This window comes from Prionailurus bengalensis, chromosome D1 (assembly GCF_016509475.1).
Source record: "Prionailurus bengalensis isolate Pbe53 chromosome D1, Fcat_Pben_1.1_paternal_pri, whole genome shotgun sequence".
NCBI lineage: Eukaryota > Metazoa > Chordata > Mammalia > Carnivora > Felidae > Prionailurus > Prionailurus bengalensis.
Genome location: NC_057346.1, coordinates 56,519,927 through 56,533,835, shown reverse-complemented (window position 1 = coordinate 56,533,835; position 13,909 = coordinate 56,519,927). Strand labels below are relative to the sequence as shown.

General features: G+C 55.3%; 1 protein-coding gene and 1 long non-coding RNA gene across 2 annotated transcripts in view; one reads left to right on the top strand and one right to left on the bottom strand.

Annotated features, from left to right (window-relative positions):
• The window catches only part of LOC122483322, a 41,798-nt gene extending 39,706 nt beyond the window's left edge, over positions 1 to 2,092 (bottom strand). The window contains exons 1-2 of the long non-coding RNA XR_006297385.1: positions 1,529 to 2,092; positions 624 to 870 (exon numbers count right to left, since the gene is read on the bottom strand). This is a non-coding gene — a long non-coding RNA (uncharacterized LOC122483322). The remainder of the gene's footprint in view (positions 1 to 623; positions 871 to 1,528) is intronic.
• A 67-nt stretch (positions 2,093 to 2,159) lies between these two features.
• DGAT2 (diacylglycerol O-acyltransferase 2) overlaps positions 2,160 to 13,909 on the top strand; it is a 31,936-nt gene continuing 20,186 nt past the window's right edge. The window contains exon 1 of the mRNA XM_043580205.1: positions 2,160 to 2,411. Within this exon, the coding sequence (XP_043436140.1) occupies positions 2,372 to 2,411 (40 nt within the window). The 5' untranslated portion in view covers positions 2,160 to 2,371. The remainder of the gene's footprint in view (positions 2,412 to 13,909) is intronic.

The following is a 13,909-nucleotide window of genomic DNA, read 5'->3' as shown; positions in this document are numbered from 1 at the left end:
CTCTCTGTACCTCATTTGCAAACGGGGGTGATAAGCACCCCTTGCAGGGCAGCTGTGAGGATTGGGTAAGTGCACACAGGCCATGCAGGGCCTGGCATGGAGCAGGTGCTTGGTAAATGTTTTTTTTGTTGGTTTTTTTTTTTTTTTTGCCTTTTGCCTTTTGCCTTTTGCCTTTTGCCCTGTGCCTCCCTTAGGGGAAGTGTCCCCTGGGCCTTGCAGGCTGGCTGTGTGCAGTGGAAGGGTGAAGGTTGCTGTCACTGGAAGGAGTCTCTGACATGCAAGTGTCTAACCCCCCACAAGCTACAAAGCTGCACCCAGAATTCCCAATGGCAACACAACACTGGTGACTGAGCAGGGCAGGCTGGAACGTGCCACCTTTGGTGAAGCCCACCCTGGTCAAGTCATGCTTGACTTGGCCTCTCTATCCCTGGTTTGGCCAAAGCACCCATGGGCTTGGATAGGGAGAAGATAAAGGAAAAGGGACTCAGGTCCCAGAGCCATCCTGCTCACATACCTGCAGGAGGAGCAAGGCAGACCATTCCAGACAGGAATGTAAGGATGTTGGGATGTGTAGGGAGGGGGCCAGGAGAAGTCAGTGCCCGGTGTGGGTCCCCCATGCTCACCTCATGCAGGAGACAACGGTCCCAGGACAAAGAAAACTGCCAAGAAACTTTCTCCCTGGACTACTCCAATTCTGGGTCTGGTTTTCCACCCAAAACCAGTCTGGACGAAGCTGCTTAAGGGATGGGTGAGCAGCTGGGGGCCAACAGGAGGGAGTCCTCACTCTGTGAGTTGGCTCAGAAGCAAAGAGGCTGCCCCTCTCAGCTGCTGGACTTGCCTCTGTATCCTCTGCTGGATGTTTCCACATGTCTGTGAAGGGCCCAAATTGGAGACACGTTTTATTGCCCTATTCCCCAAGCTCCCATCTGCACACCGCCAGCCCACCTCCAATCTAATCAAGGTGCCCTGCTCTTCACACCCCTCCTTTGGTCCATGCCCCACAGGATGAAGTCCAAGTTTCTTGGCGGGATTACAAGGCCCTTCAGATCTGGTCCCTGTCTACCTCTCCAGGCTCATCTCCTACTCCTCCCCGACCTGCATCTCTCTTCCAGCCACACCAGGGCACTCAGGATTCCCATCTCCAGGCCTTTCCCCGTGCTGTGGCCTCTGCCCAAATGCCCTTCTCCTTCCTCTCAGCCTGGCAGAAACGTACTGATCATCTCCCGTCCAGTAGCCCAGGGGCAATGTCGTCTCCTGTCAACCTTCCTAGTTTAAGACATTCCGTCTGTCTCTCTTCCTTGCCCCGACAGACTCCATCTACAAAACTACTCATCGATGGGCAATGAAAATAATTTTGGAACATGTGTCTGGCACTATGCTAGGCTTTTTTTTTTTTCTTTTCGTACCTTGCCTCATTTAGTTCTCAAAGCATTTCACAAAAATAATTATTGTTCTCACTTGACAGATATGGAAACTGAGGTCCACGGAGGGCAGGGGCAGAACCAGACTGAAACTGCAGTGCGCTCACCTCTCCGTGAAGTGCATCCAACCCCAGCCCAGGTGGGGGGTGGGGGGCCCTCTCTCCTCGGGGTCCTGTGCCTGCAACTGCCGTCAGCACCTGTGAGTGGCTGTTTCAGGCGCCCCCGACCCCGACCCTTCACCAACGTGACATGCCACGGCCCCGGGCAGGGACCGGGAGGGATGGGCTGGGTCCCCAGCACCCCGCAGTGTACAGACGCTCCGTGGTGTGTCTTGATAACCAGATGGAAAGGTAGAGGCCGCGTGGGTGGCTTGGGAGCCCGGGCCTAACCTAACGAATCCCGGCACCAGCGACGCGAGGCGGGACCTTAGCATCTTAGCCAAGCGCAGGCCCGGCCTCGGGCAGGCACCACCCGCTAAGGCGCTCGGCGGGTTGCACGAGCTCGGCGTCCGGGCCCAGCAGCCGCGGGTGCCCGCGGGACAGCGGCGGAGGGAGCCGGGAGCGACAGCATGCCGGGGGCGCGCGTCGCGCGAGAGCCCCGGAGTCCGCGCCCTCCCGCGCCCTCCCGCGCCGCCGCGCGCTCCCGCTCCCGGAGGACGAAGGGCGGGCCGGGTGGAACGGCAGGCCCCGCCCCAGCCCGCGTCGGGCCGCCCCCGTTGTGAGGTGATAAAGCGCCGCGCTCCGAGTGCGGAGCGCAGTGGCCGCCACCGACGGCCCGCTTTCGGCAGCTGCTCGGGCCGCGACGGGCGGTGCGCCCCCAGCTCCCCGCCTCGGCGCCGTCCCCCGGCCCCCGAGCTCGGCGCGAAGCCCTGGCCCCGGAGGCCGGGGCATGGGCCAGGGGCGTAGGGCGAGCCGGCTTCCCGCGGGGCCGTGAGCTGCAGCGGCTTCAGCATGAAGACCCTCATAGCCGCCTACTCCGGGGTCCTGCGAGGTGAGCGGGGCCGCCGGTGGGACAGGGGTCTGGGAGACGAGCCGTCGCCGCCCCGGGGGTCTGCAGGGCCTCGGCGGCTTCCATCCCGGGCTGGGAAGCTGCACGCGGGTTTTCGGGAAAGGATGTGACGAGGGCTGGGAGGCAGGCAGGAGTGTGTTCTTATAACGAGGGTACCTTGCTGGAGGACTGGCCAGTGTGCGGGTTGAGGGCCCGACCCCTTTTCTCTTTTCTTTTCCAAAGCTTGCCGCCCCCTCTCAGCAGCGCACCTAGGTCGGGGAAGAAGGAAGGATCCCGGTGACCTAGTCAGATGCAGGCGGCATGGTAGTCTGAGTTCATTCTTCACTCTGGCACTTATCAAGTTTTGAAACCCCTGTTACATCACTTTCCACCCCCCACCCCCACCCCCACCCCAGCTTGTGTTCCCCATCTGTGAGATGAGGTTGATATTTAACAACTCCTTCCCAACCCCCAGCACTGTCTGTGGCCCCTAAGAGTTCCCTCCCCTCTCTCCTCACCGGGTGGAGCATGCTATGAGAGACTGGATGGGGCCGAGTGGCAAGGTTTTGCAATCTTCTGAAATAGCCACCAGACTGGGAACATGCCTGGCTGGGACAGGTGTGCCCACACTGTACTCTGCCCTACTCCCATCCTCCAGCCAGTCTCAGGAGCCCACTCAGCAGCGACTGAGCCTGGCACCCTGAGAAGGGGGGGGGGGGGACCCTGGGTACCCTCCATGTGGCCCATGTTCCTGTTCCACCAGTGTGGAGCTGAGGCCCTTGGTGAATATGTATATTCACTTATAGCTGGAGAAATTGATGGGAAAAGATATACCTTCCCGAGGTTTCCTTAACAGACGCCTTGGCCAAGAGGGACTCTGGGAAGTGATCACTGCTGTCCTAGGTCTGTGTGTTTTGAAGTTTCCCTCCCTCTGCCTAAAGCTTTAATCTGTTTGCTGAACCTCTCCTACTTAGCGCTTTTTTTCCCTTCGGTAACTGACAATCACCTACCCTACCCACCTTCATTACGAAAATAAAACTTAGTAGTTATTGGGATTTTGAAAACTAGAGAAAAACGGGAACAACATAACAATCGCTGGCCAATCAACTATCCAAAAATGGCTTCCTATTGCTCTCTGAGTATATTCCTTTATGATTTTATTTATACACATTATATAAAGTTGAGGGCAACTTTATATCCTATTTTCTCTGAGTAGTTCCTCTGTTCCTCAGAATCACTTATAATCTTCTAGTAGCTGCAGAGTAACCCACCCCGGCGCTCCATCACGGTTTAACTATGTCCTGGGCATTGGCATTGCCCTAGGAAAGGTACTGAGCTGCTGTTGCCATTTTGGGGGCAAGCAGCCTGCTCCGTGCATCCGGCCCAATAGCCTATGACAGCCTCTTCTCTCACTTAAGAGTGCTTTTCTGGGGCACCTGGGTGGCTCAGTCGGTTAAGCGTCCGACTTCAACTCAGGTCACGATCTCACGGTCCGTGAGTTCGAGCCCCGCGTCGGGCTCTGGGCTGACGGCTCAGAGCCTGGAGCCTGCTTCGGATTCTGTGTCTCCCTCTCTCTCTGCCCCTCCCCCGTTCATGCTCTGTCTCTCTCGGTCTCAAAAATAAATAAACGTTAAAAAAATTTTTTTTTTTTTTTAAAAAGAGTGCTTTTCTGTTCACTGTGCCCTTTGATGCCCATGTCAGGGGAAGGAAGGGACTTACCCATGTTCATGCTTTTAAAAATGCTTTTGTCTCCAGGGGATGGGATAAGGATGCTCTCTAGGGTAGTCCTTCCCGGAGATCCCCTTCCCTCGCTTCTGCTGTCCACTGGCTGTGAGCTGCATCCTTCTAGGAGTTGTTGACTCTCATGTTTTTGACCTAGCACCTGTACTTCAGGAGGACTTGTAGTCAATAAAAGTGACCAACTCATTTAATATCCCCATGTTGTTTTCAGATCTTTAAAACTTGTTCCCCCCCCCCTCCTTTTTTTTTAACTGGCTGCAAGGAATTCCATCATGGGATGTAGCAAGGGCTGGTATGAAATGCAAACCAGTCACATGGTAGCTCCCTGGACCTGCTTTGGTGAAAGGCTGGGTGGGGTAGGGGAGGGTGCTGAAGCAAATGCTGTTATCCGGGCATCTTCATTAGATGGCTTTCTACATTCTTGGTCTTGGAAGACACTCCCCAGTGGCCTGGTTTGCCTCTCTGGATAAGTTGCCATCATTGTGAGGTGGCGAACACCTTGTCAGTGGCGATATTCAAGGACAGACCATGGATTCTGTGGAAGGAAGTCCTGCGCTGGGTGAGAGATTGAAGTCGATACCTTGGTAACTGGTTTGTTGGCCAAAAGAGAAAGCCAGCTGTGGGAGCATGGGTAGGTGGGTGTCTGTTGGGGGAGGCGGGGGTCTGTGTTGGTAATTTCTAATCTCTGAAGGACTATCCTGTGCCTGGGGTGGAGGCTGAGTTAGTCACATGTGCATTCTTGCCTTTGCCCCTGGACCAGAGGCTCTTCGGGACAGAACCCGCGGGCACTGCCTATATCCTCAGGGTTTAGCACAGGACCCAGCACAAAATCGTGGCAACTCCAGTAAAATTCTGAGCTGATCTGTTTGTTCGATGTGCCTCCAAAAAGCAAGACCAGGAACAGGGGTAGGATTACAGGGGGCAGGTTCTGATATGATGGAGGAATCCTTTCTAATAGCTGTTGAGGACTGTAAAAGACTTGGTGTGGGTAAGGATCGAACTCCCCATTGCCGGGGGTATGCAAGCAGGAGCTCAGTAGGGAGGGAAACTAGGAGGTTAGGTTGTTGGCTAACTCTGGAACTGAGGGTTGACAGTCGCCTAACCCAATCCTGAATCATAGGAGAAGAATGGCACTCTCCTGTTCCCCTCTCCCCCGGTTCTTTGTAGATGTCTTTCTCCCCTGTACCACTTCCCTAACAGCACAGAGGCCACTTTGGGGGCCCTCTGTGCTGCCAAGGGCTCTTGTGTGCTGGGAAAGGAGGGCCAAGAGTGATATTTTCTTGGCAGGTTGAGTGACTCAGTAGCCAGTGTGGAAATCCTGCTCCACCTCCATCCTCCCACCTCAAATTCAGCAGCAAATACTTGAGTCATAAAATCAAAGCTATCTGTTCGTGCTGGGTCTGGCCCAGCCTTCAAGTTACCTGTGGGATACCGAGGGCCCCAGAGAAAAGGGACTGGGTCAGAGTTATCAAAGCGAGGCCTGGAATCTAGATGCATCTCCCAGTCTGTGATTTGCCTCCTTAACCAAGAGAGAGGTGGTGAGGGGCTGAGCACAGGGTTCTGGCTATTGAAGACCCTCAGCAGTTTCCTGAAGGAGGAAAAGTTGCTCCCAGTCTCCATGATGGGGTGGTAGATCCCCTCTTCCCAAGCTTTTGGAGGAAACACCCCCAGCTGCCTGATGGATAGAGACATCACAGGCCCCCAGAGCTCTGATGATCTGCCAGTTGCCCCTCATCATACATCAAACCTTCAAGACTCTTCCATGAGGTCATGAAGCCCCCACCACCTTAAAACATCATCTCTTGCCATGCTGTGCTCCAGAACTGCCAGTGGTCTTCCTGTTCCTCCAGCATTCCCACTAGTTCTGTCCTACCTCAGGCCCTTTGCACATGCTGCCCTTCTGTTCAGATCTTTGCATGGCTGCTTCAGATCCTTTAGTCTCCTCTCAGAGACCTTTTCTGACCATGCCATGTGTAAAACTGCCCCCTAGTTGCCACAACTTGTTTTATTGTTTATAGCCCTTATCGTTACCTAAATTATCATGTGTCCTTATCTGTTTAGGTAATTGTCTCCCCCATAAGGTTGTCAGCCCCTCCGGAACAGGGACCTTGTCTTTGTCAGTAATGTGTCCCTTGCATTTAGTATCGTGTATGTAGTAGGTGCTCAGTAAATATTTGTTCAATGAGTGAATCATTAATGGAACCTCCGCCCTCCTGAGAGCTGCCCTGTTCCTCTTGGGAGGAAGCCCTGCTTTTAGCTTCAGTGTGATTCCTCAGTCCTTCTTCCAGCTGCCTCTGTGCCTGCTGGGTGCTGGGGCTGCAGCTGTTCCCTGCTGTGGAGATACCCTCAGTCTCATGAGGAGCTGGCTCCAGGGAGGAGTGCCAAGTGGGGGGACCTGGGCTCCTCATGGTCCCCCTTATCATTTCCAGAGCCTTAGAAGCCAGAGGTCCAGGATGCCAGCCCTAGCTCCCCTCTGGAATATGGCCGGATGGCTCACTCACCCTCTGGGGATCTCATTACCCCATACGGAAAATAGCATCAAAAATCTCAAACACTCAAGAGTGTGAGGGTTTCAGTGAACATAAGCAGAAAGTCCTTTGCAAAGCAACTCGTAACGAACTCCAGTTCATCCTTGTCATTCATCCTGTGTGACATACGCAGCAGGCTCCCACCACTGGAGAGTGGCACCTTCCCTGCTCTGATGCATCCAGGAGGGCTGTGCCATGGTGGGGACTTGGGGTGTGGACCTTTTGGTTTACTGATGGAATGCCTTCTGTGTGTCAGGCTCTGTACTACGCACAGGTCGGTCTGTCCTGGTTCCTGCCTTTGATGGGGATGTACACAAGATGACAGTGCACCGTGATGCACACAGTGATGGGGAAGGAGGCATGGGGAACTGTGGAGGCCTGATGGTGAGGGTGGGGCAGCTAAACCATCTTGAGTCAGCGAAGGCTTTCTAGAAGAGGTAACATTTAGTCTGGATATTGAAAGATGAAAAGGCATTAGCAAGGCAGGCCAGAGCATTCAGGTACAGGGAACAGCATAAACGGAAGCATAAGATATGGGTGGGATGGGCAGTTTGACTGCAGGGCCTCTGACTAGTGAACGTGGGCTGAGGCCCTGGTGCACCGAGAGGCAGAGACAAGGGAGACAGAGGATGCTGTGTCCAGACCCTGGGTGGCTCGTCTGTAACCACCTGGGGGGAAGATTTGAGAGCTCCTGGGAAAGGTGCGCTCAGAGCTTCTTGGCCTCCGGCACTTCTCAGGTCTCCTGGGTATGCAGTGCTGCCGGCAGAGCTGAGGGCCTGGGATCTGCCACTGAACTGCTCTGCAGCCTCAAGAAGCCACTGCCCCTTCCTGACTCTCAGTCTCCTCATCTATAAAATGGGCAGAAGAATAATAAGAGTAACTACCCAGGTTGTGGTGCAGATCCAAGGAAGACGAACCCACAAACCCTTTGGGCAAATCAACAGAACGGGGAAACATGAATTCCTTTCATCATTAGAACAGATTTAAGCATCCTGAGTACAGGGCCAGGAGCCTAACTCTGCATCCGCTTCCCACGTGACCTTGGCAAGACCCTGCCCTCTTGGGACGTCAGCCTCCTTATCTGTACAGTGAGGAAAGCTAGATGAGCCATTCTCCTTGGATTTATTCCAGCTCTGCTGCAAAAATATGGTTTCAATCCTGCCCCTGACTGCTGGGGGACCCTGGGGCTCAACCTCCTCCCCATTCCCATTCTCTATTTGTCTTTATGAAAGTGGGTCCGTGTCCTGCCCGGGGCCCAAGTGAGGCCCCAGAGGAGCCCGGCTCCCCATACTTGCTCATGGATTATGATAGGGGCCTATTTGGAGACTTCTGGGTGACATACCCGAAAGGCGGTGGTATTGCCATGGCAACCCCTCCCACCTCGGTAGCTATTTTTTTTTTACTGTGCCCGAATGTGGGGGTGGGGAAAGTGGGCCATTGGGGTCCTCAACAATCACCTCTACGGTTCCAGAATCTTGGGTCCATGACATCCCAAGAGCCCCACTTTTCCTGACCTCACCTCCCCGGACCCTATCCTACTTCATGAAAACCAAATACTTGGAAGTCCAGGCCTCTAGAATAGCCCAAGGAGGGGCTTGTAGTCCCTTTAGGGGATCTTTTGTGGCTAAAAATTCATTAGCAGATTCTAGCAGAGCACAGAAGGCTCAACTTGTCAGGACCTCAGATTTTAGCTAATCCAACCCAAACCCCTAATTTAGGGCCAGGAGGAAAGAGGGAAAGAGGAGGCCCGGGAATCCAGCCCATCTGGATATGGAGGACGCCTCGTCCCCTGCCAAGATCCTACACAGGGGGGTCCTGAAGACTGACAAGCAGGAATCCACTGAGCTCATGCAGACTCCTGAGGCCAAGCCAGGGGCTTCCCAGCCCACAAGCCCACCACAGCTGTATGTTGGCCTCCCCTTTGGGCCAATGGGCCCTGCTTTAAGGACACCTAACCCTTAAAGGGGACACTATTAGTCTTTCCAGGAGAGAACCTGGTGAATGGCCAGCTCGTGGCCAAGGGGCCCAGAGGCACCATCTGCAGTTAGCAAAGGGGATGGGAGGGGTGGACAGCAGTGTTCTTGGTCTTGGGGATGGAGCCCAGGACTCCTTGGCCTGGCATTACTGGTCCTTCATGGTTCCCTCTCTACTCTGTCAACTAGACTCATCCACTCACACAGTTGCTTTACTCTAGCCTGGCTGAGCTATTTGCAGTTAATTCCTCAAATTTGTGTTCTCTTCCTTCTAGGCCTTTGCAAATGCCATTTGTAGGACTCCAGCACCTGAGGTCCTGACCCTGTACCTCCCTCCTGTCAGCCTGGCTAATGCTTACTCATTTACATGTCACCTGACCCATTACTTCTTCCAGGAAGGCATCTCTGAGAACATCCTCCAGCACAGGTTGGGCACCCCCCCCCCCCAGATTCCCCAGCCCTGACTTACCGTCTATGCCTGATTGTTCACAGACCTGTCTCCCCAGCCATAGCAGGGGTGTGCTGCCCAGGGGCAGAGCCCAGGCTCCAGCAGGTGCCCAAGAAGCAGAGGAGAAGCAGGGTCTGGCAGCTCCCATCCAGTGTAGTGCCTGGCCTGGTGTGTAAAGGGTGCTTAGAAAGCACCTATTGAATGAATGGTAGTGTTTGGGGGCTCCGTCCTCTCCTGCACTCTGGAACCTGCCACTGCCGCTCCTGCATTTAACTCCAGCCTGTCCAGCTGGAGGAGACCTGTCCCTCCTGATTGCCCAGGAAGCTCTGGTTGATTCTCTGCCATGGCCCAGGTCAGTCAGCTGTGGACAGGGCCTATCTCTGTGCTTGTCCGGGCCCTGTTTATTCTTCTCCGTCCCCTCTAGTATCCAGTCATGCAGTGAACACCTGGCTGAGCACCGGCTCTGGACCTGACCCCATCGTGGGCACAGGGACCCAGGTGAACAAGATGAGGTCCCTGCCGACAAATGCACACTCTTCCCGATAACAAGAAAGTCTAAGAGTAGTGGTGTGGTAGGCTTCCCCAAGGAAGAGTCGGCCAGGAAGGTTGAGGGAAGTCTGAGGTGTCAGCGCTCAGTGCCTGGCAGGTGTCTACCAACATGAGCTGAACGTCTGACCAGACTGGACCCGAGGGTGATAGGACTCTAGCTGGGGGACTGCAGGCAGGGCCAAGGGTGTGGGGAGGCTCCCTGAAAGGAAGGAGTATCTGGCTGAGCACGTGGAGAGGTGTGTTGTGTGCAAGGCTTGCAGGAGCGCAGGCATGGACAGGGACTCTAAAATCCCCTGGCACGTCCCCCTGGAGCCATGGCCGGCCTTCCCATCACCACACGTGTGACTCCGGCCGAAAGGTGCTTGTGGGGGGCCACGGAAGAGAACTTGCCTCTGGCCTTAAAGAAGCGGCTTTGTTAGGCACTTGGCCTGGCTTCCCGGACCTCCCTGGGACTAGAAGGGTCTGCCAGGGGTCAGTATGTCCATCTTTCTGCCTCTATGCATTCTCGTACCCAGCTCTTTGAAGTAGTTTGGGGCAACTTCCTCACGGGCCACTTGGCAGCTGATGTCTGAGGGCAGGGCTTAGGTCCAGGTGGGTCTGGCATCCTTGGGGTTGAGGACATGAGCAGGATGATATCCCCCCCATCAAGAGACCCCTAAAGCTGTTCACATCTCTTGACCTCGCTGGCATCTTCCTAGTGTCGATCAGAGTGCCAGACACTCTGTCCCTTTTTCGTAAGTTGTTTAGACTCCTCACAACAATCCTGTATAAGTAAGGATGACACTGAGTCTCAGACAGGGAAGTGCCTCTCAGGGTCTCAAAGCAGGCGAGAGTCAGAGCTGGGGTTTGAATCCCAAAGTGTGTGGATGCTAACACCTCTGCCTCTAGGCAGGGCAGGGCTTGTTATACCCATTAGACAGGAGAGGAAACTGAGGCTCACTTGATAATTACCTAGCGTTCACGCAGGTCTTTACTTTTTATGAAGCTCTTGCCTATACATTACCTCATTTAATCCTTACAAGAATTTGGCAGGGTGGGTATTAGCCCCACTGTACAGATGAGGAAACTGAGGTTTGCACAGGAAGTGACTCACCAAGGCCACACTTCCTGTAGGTTAGTGGCCACCTTCTCCCGACGCCCAGCCTCTCGTCCTCTGCACCTTTTCCAGGCTGGCATGCCCCCTCCCCAAATGCCAGTGTGAAGGTGGCTGGAGGAAGTGGTGTGGGCCGTCCTGAGGCAGGACCCACAGCTGTCCATGTGTGCTCCTGCCTCGAGGAGGCCAGCCTTGCTCAGGGCCTCCTCTCCACAGGTCAGAGGATCCTCTTGTCCCCTCTCTAGCTCATCACTGCAAGTTATTTTTCTTCATAGCTCTCATGCGCGCCTGGCATTACATCACACATTTACGTGTAGGGGTTTTATCTGTCCCTCAGCAGGATTCAAGCCCCTGAACAGGCACGACACTGTCTGCTGTGTTCACTGCTATTTTCCCAGCGCCAGGACAGTGCCCGGCACCTCGTAAGTGCCCGGTGCCTCAGGCCTTATCTCAGTCCCCGCCCACCTTCTCCCAGGAGGCCGCTTTTGGCTACTCAAGCCCTTTCCGGCTTCCCTGTTTTCGGCTTCTGTTTTGGTGCACGCGAACCCTGTTCCTGGGTGGTTAGCCTGCCCTTTATAATGACCTCTGAGCCTTTGGTCCCACAGTTGCCCCCAATCGCAGCACCCACTTTTCCTTCCTTTCACCTCCCAGATCTTGTCTTCAAAGCCCTGTGGAGGCCGTGCAGCCTCCTTGGAGCCTCCTCGGCCAGTACCTCCACTCTGCCCCTCTTCTCATAACACGCAACCTCAGGACCGTGCACATCTAGGGAAATTTTGCGCTTGTTCCCACTCTGCTCGATGGTGGAAGCAGTGACAGTAGCTTCCGACAAATCGTCCGACAAATGCCAAATGTACCATACGTGCATTTTCCCCCCATTTACTCTTCCCAGCAATCCTGTAAGGTGGGGATCATTCTCCTCATTTTATAGGTGAGAACACTGAAGCTGAGGGAGGCTATGTGACTTGCCTGAGGTCACAGAGCCATGTGGTGTAGAGCTGGCCAAGGGTCCTTTCTCAGATTAAGGGGATTAGAGCTCAGATCCTGCCCCTGCATGTACAAGGGAAGTCCGGGAAGGCCTGGTTTCATCAGCCTGGGCGTGGCCTCCCGGTCACTGTGCTATCAGATGTTGGGCAAGAAGGTGTTCGCACACCCGTTCCCACTGCCACCCCAGCCTGAGCTCTGGGATGGAGGGTGTCTGGCCCCACTGCTGTAGGCAGCTGTGGCTTAGCTCTGGCGGTGGCAGTGTGACCTGTGGGAGCATGTGGGGGTGGAGGTCACATCCCTTGTACAGCCAGCCCATGGGAGGATGTCCCCAGTAGACTCGGGGCCCGGTTTGGGGCCAAGCAGGTGGCCCTCCCTCGGGCAGGGGCGTGTTCCTAAAGTCTGGGTGTGCACTGGCTTGTGTCATGGGGACCAGCCCTCGTTGGCTTGGCCTCACAGGAATGATGAGGGACGCAGAGCCCCAATACCAGCCTCGAGTCCTAGCTCTCCTGTACCCTGACCTCAGGCGACGGGTTTAATGTCTTTTGGCTTTAAGTTGCCTCAGTTTCCGTCTCTGTGAAATGGGGCTTGCCATCCCTGCCTTGCCTGCCTTCCTGGGGAGTGCCGTGGGACACCGAAGCCCCATATAGATGGGGTGGCTTCCTTGCTGGGTGTAAGAGAACTGCTCTGGGCTTCTCTGGCAGCTCCACTCCCTCTGCCCTCCCCTGATCTAGGAGCAAACGAGCTGTGTAAAATAAATGGTGAGATGGATGGTGCCTGCCTTGGAGCAGCTAGTTGAATTAGCTATTGGGAACATTTCTTCACAGGACTCGTGAAGTTAGCCTGTAGCTCGGCTTGTCTCCTTCCATGAAAAAAAAAAAAAAAAGACATGTGGGTAGTGGGTTCTGTCTGCATCACAGCGGGGAACTCACGTTCAGGGAGGGAGAGGGAGGCCCCCTGCCCCCCCCCCCCCATGTCCACCCTGGCCAAGGTCCTCATTGAGGGCACTGGGGCCTTCCTGTCAAGCCACTTCCTGTCCACTCACTCGGACATCCAGGCCTTCAACTGCATCTGCGGCTCGTGGTCTGTTCATTCATGTGTAAACCTCTGTGAGCACCGTCTCTCACCAGGCCCTGCGTAGGGCACATGGACGAGTCAGGTGTGAGCCCGGCACCCAGCAGACGCTGGTAGAGGAGGCCAGCCAGCAGGACTGGTGCTGAGAGGGCGGGGAGGGTGCTTTGTGCTGGGGAAGGCCAGGAGAGGGCGGCGTGGGAGCAGAGTAGACTGAGGTAGATGCTATCACTCCCTGCCGGCCCCACCCGGGGCTGGAGGACAGTCAGGCTAAGTGTGAAGGCGGCGGTGGCGGTGGCGGTGGCATCTGATTGCACACCAGCTTCCGCCACAGCCCGGCAGAGGAGCTGCTGGCAGCTGGGTGCTGACCCGAGGGTACCCAGCTGAGCCTCACTTCCCATCTGCTGGGCAACTGTACCAAGCCTCTAGGTGGTATCCCCAGGAGTTTGAACAATCGCAGAGATCGCTCATTTTACAGATGGGGAAACCAGTGCCCCGACAGGTAAAGTGACTTGGCCAAGGTAACACAGGAGTCGGTGGCAGAACTGGGACTGAAAGCTGGAGGCCTGCTACCACTTCACTCACTCCACAATATGCCTGCTCCTGGTCTTCCCCTATGAAGGAAAACAGGCCATTCATTCTCCCCACCATCCCCCCCCCCAGCTTTCCCCCCACTTGGCTGTGGGGAGAAGAGAGAAAGAACTCGGGGGAACCTGCGGCATAGGAACAGAATCCAAGCCAAATCCAATTTGCCCGAATTGAGTCCAGCTGTGCCACCCTCTGGCTAAGTGACCTTGGCCCTGTCACTTTTTTATCACCTTCCAAGTGGGAGTGATGATGCCAAGCTCACAGGCCTGGTGAGGAATCCGAGCGCTGGTGGATAGTACTCTGTGGGTCACGTGGGCAGCATGCCTCTCACCCGGCCGTGAAGAGAGGCAGCTGGAGGGCCTGAGGAACAGCCAGATCAGAAACCTGCTCCTCCTCTCACTCAGCAAACCCGTCTCAGTGTTTGGTCTGGGGCAGGCGCTGGCAGGCCACTGGGAACCCAGACATGGATCAGACCCAGGCCTGGCCGCATCTTGGGAGAATAGATTTGTAATCTGCGGTTAGTACGAGGG